This window comes from Dicentrarchus labrax, unplaced genomic scaffold (assembly GCF_905237075.1).
Source record: "Dicentrarchus labrax unplaced genomic scaffold, dlabrax2021, whole genome shotgun sequence".
In the NCBI taxonomy this organism is placed as follows: domain Eukaryota; kingdom Metazoa; phylum Chordata; class Actinopteri; family Moronidae; genus Dicentrarchus; species Dicentrarchus labrax.
Genome location: NW_026136718.1, coordinates 802501 through 805000, shown reverse-complemented (window position 1 = coordinate 805000; position 2500 = coordinate 802501). Strand labels below are relative to the sequence as shown.

The window sequence follows — 2500 nt, the reverse complement described above, 5'->3', positions numbered from 1 at the left end:
ACCTCGGGGACACTGTTTGGTTGGTTGTTTATTTATATCCAATATGTGAAGGAAAACAAAAAAACAAGACAAAGTGACATTGAATAGAAATAAACAATAACCTGATACACAAACTCTTAGTAGTACGAACACAAAGTCTCCTTAAAATAAATTATAACCACCCTCCCTGTCAAAGGACAGTTTCTGTATGTTACTGGCTGGGAAATGATTTCTTGCTTTATAGATTATTTCTATTAGATCCATAAACTTGAACACAGTTTATTTTAAGCAGTTTATTTGTGTTAGTTCTTGAAATGTAAGAAGAAGTGAATTAGTGATGAATCTCCCTCATGCACAAATCAAACAGTAGCCCGAGTTTACACATAATCCCTGATGATGATGAAGATGAAGCAAAAAGAGCTTATTGTCCATATAGACCCACCAAAATTTCATAAATCATGTTTTCTGAGGAGCTCAGTGGATTTCTGCTTCTTCCTTCTGGGCGGAGGTCTATAATCTATAGTAGAACAAAGAGGTATTAAAACACAATATGACACAGAGTTGTTATTGTTTATATCTGTTTTTATTCTGGTAGTTCTATAACTCAGTGTTTTTTATTGATCTCTTTTTGTAAGTCCTGATCTTTAAGTCCTGGAGCACCTTCATCTTTTATCATGTTTGTCTCAGTTGTTTGTTGTCTTTATATTTTTGTCAAGAGGAATGTCTCATTGTCTTTCACTGCAAACCAAATCTACCTTCAGGGTACAAATAAAGGAACCTTCGACCTCCTTTATGTCTTATTAAAAGGAGTCTAGCTCCCCCTGTAGTTCACACCCTGCAAACATTAACAACACAAGAGTTTGACACTACAGATACATTCAGTGTGTCCGTCATCCTCCAGTCGACAGACGTTAGAAAGTTTAGCCTTAGTTTTCAGTGTTTGTATGAAGTCCTTAGGATATACCAGGAACACACAGTTTGGCACATAAGGAGAATTCAAACATTCCAGTATCTGGAATATTAGGTTTATTTTCCCTCTTTAGTTTCAGTTTGTGTGTCAGGGATACAGCGGGGGGAGAGACCATCAGTTAAATCTTAAAGTCAGGTCTAAAACAGGGAGCCAGTGTAAAGAGGCTGAGGTCCGCACAGTCGGGAGTCGATCAATATATTTTTGGTTCAGGCAGGTCTGCAGCTTCACTGAACTGGTCAATGACATGAATCTGATCGGTTTGTTTGTTTGTTTGTTTGTTTGTTAAGATCCCCATTAGCTTCTGTATAACAGTCACTATTCTTCCTGGGGTCCACACAGTTTATATGGTGATAATACAAATATACACACTCACATTATTCATCACAATACACTAACCCATCGTAACAAACATATACTGTAGATAAGGCAATAACAATGAATGCACTCTATAGACAAACACAATAAACAAAAACAGCCTCCAATTGAATTTATCATAAATTAAAAAAAAAAACCAGATTGCCCCTGAGACCTTCTCACACCAAAGAGTATTTATTAATTACTTAATTTCCTTTTAAATATGCTTTTTTAGTATTTTTTTAAAACCATATATGTTATTTTGTTGAATAATAGTATTAGGAGCTGAGTTCCACTCTAGCATTGCTCTGTGTATTACTGTACAGTGAACTGATGTGGTTTTGGTAAAGTAAAACAACCTCCAGCAGGGTGCCTTGTAAAATAACTCTGTGTATCCGTGCTAAAGGGAAGTCTTTTAGAGAATTTTAGAGAGACTTTGTTGTTACGACAATAAAAACCATCAGTGAATACACTGATCTGTGTTTCACTTCAAGCCAGGAGAAACACTGTATAATGCACTGTAGAAATGATTGTTCTCATCCCACAAGAAAGATTCTACACATGCTGTGTGTGTGTGTGTGTGTGTGTGTGTCTGTCTGTCTGTCTGTCTGTCTGTCTGTCTGTCTGTGTGTCTGTCTGTGTGTGTCTGTGTGTGTCTGTGTGTCTGTCTGTGTGTCTGTGTGTGTGTGTGTGTCTGTGTGTGTGTGTGTGTGTGTGTGTGTGTGTGTGTGTGTGTGTGTGCGTGTGCGTGCGTGTGCGTGCATGTGTGTGTGTGTATGTGTGTGTGTGTATGCGTGTGTGTGTGTGTGTGTCCAGTCCTGCAGGTCTCACAGCAGCTCCAGTAAACAGACGGCAGCAACTCCTCCTCTGATCAGCCCAGACCTGCAGACCGCCAACAGAGGTACACACACACACGCACACACACACACACACACACGCACGCACACGCACGCACACACACACAAACACAGGAAAACACACACACAAGCAGAAAAACTGCATAGTTTGTTTTTTGTGTTGTTGTTGTGATATTTAATTAAAGATATTTACAGTGTAAAACAATGATCTATAAATCCAGGTGAACTCTGCTATAATACAATAATCAGACTTACATTTACAGCAGAGTGCTGTTATTATTGGATTGTTATTATTTTAATGTGAATGTTAAAAGTTATAGAAGTGTAATAAAAGTCATTA

The 2500-nt window shown here is 38.0% G+C and overlaps 1 protein-coding gene across 4 annotated transcripts in view; it reads left to right on the top strand.

The window, feature by feature from the left end:
• Positions 1-2500, top strand: part of patj (PATJ crumbs cell polarity complex component) — a 104282-nt gene that overhangs the window by 91427 nt on the left and 10355 nt on the right. For all 4 annotated transcript variants that reach the window (XM_051375587.1, XM_051375586.1, XM_051375585.1 and 1 more), the window contains one exon: positions 2120-2204. In XM_051375587.1, the coding sequence (XP_051231547.1) occupies positions 2120-2204 (85 nt within the window). The remainder of the gene's footprint in view (positions 1-2119; positions 2205-2500) is intronic.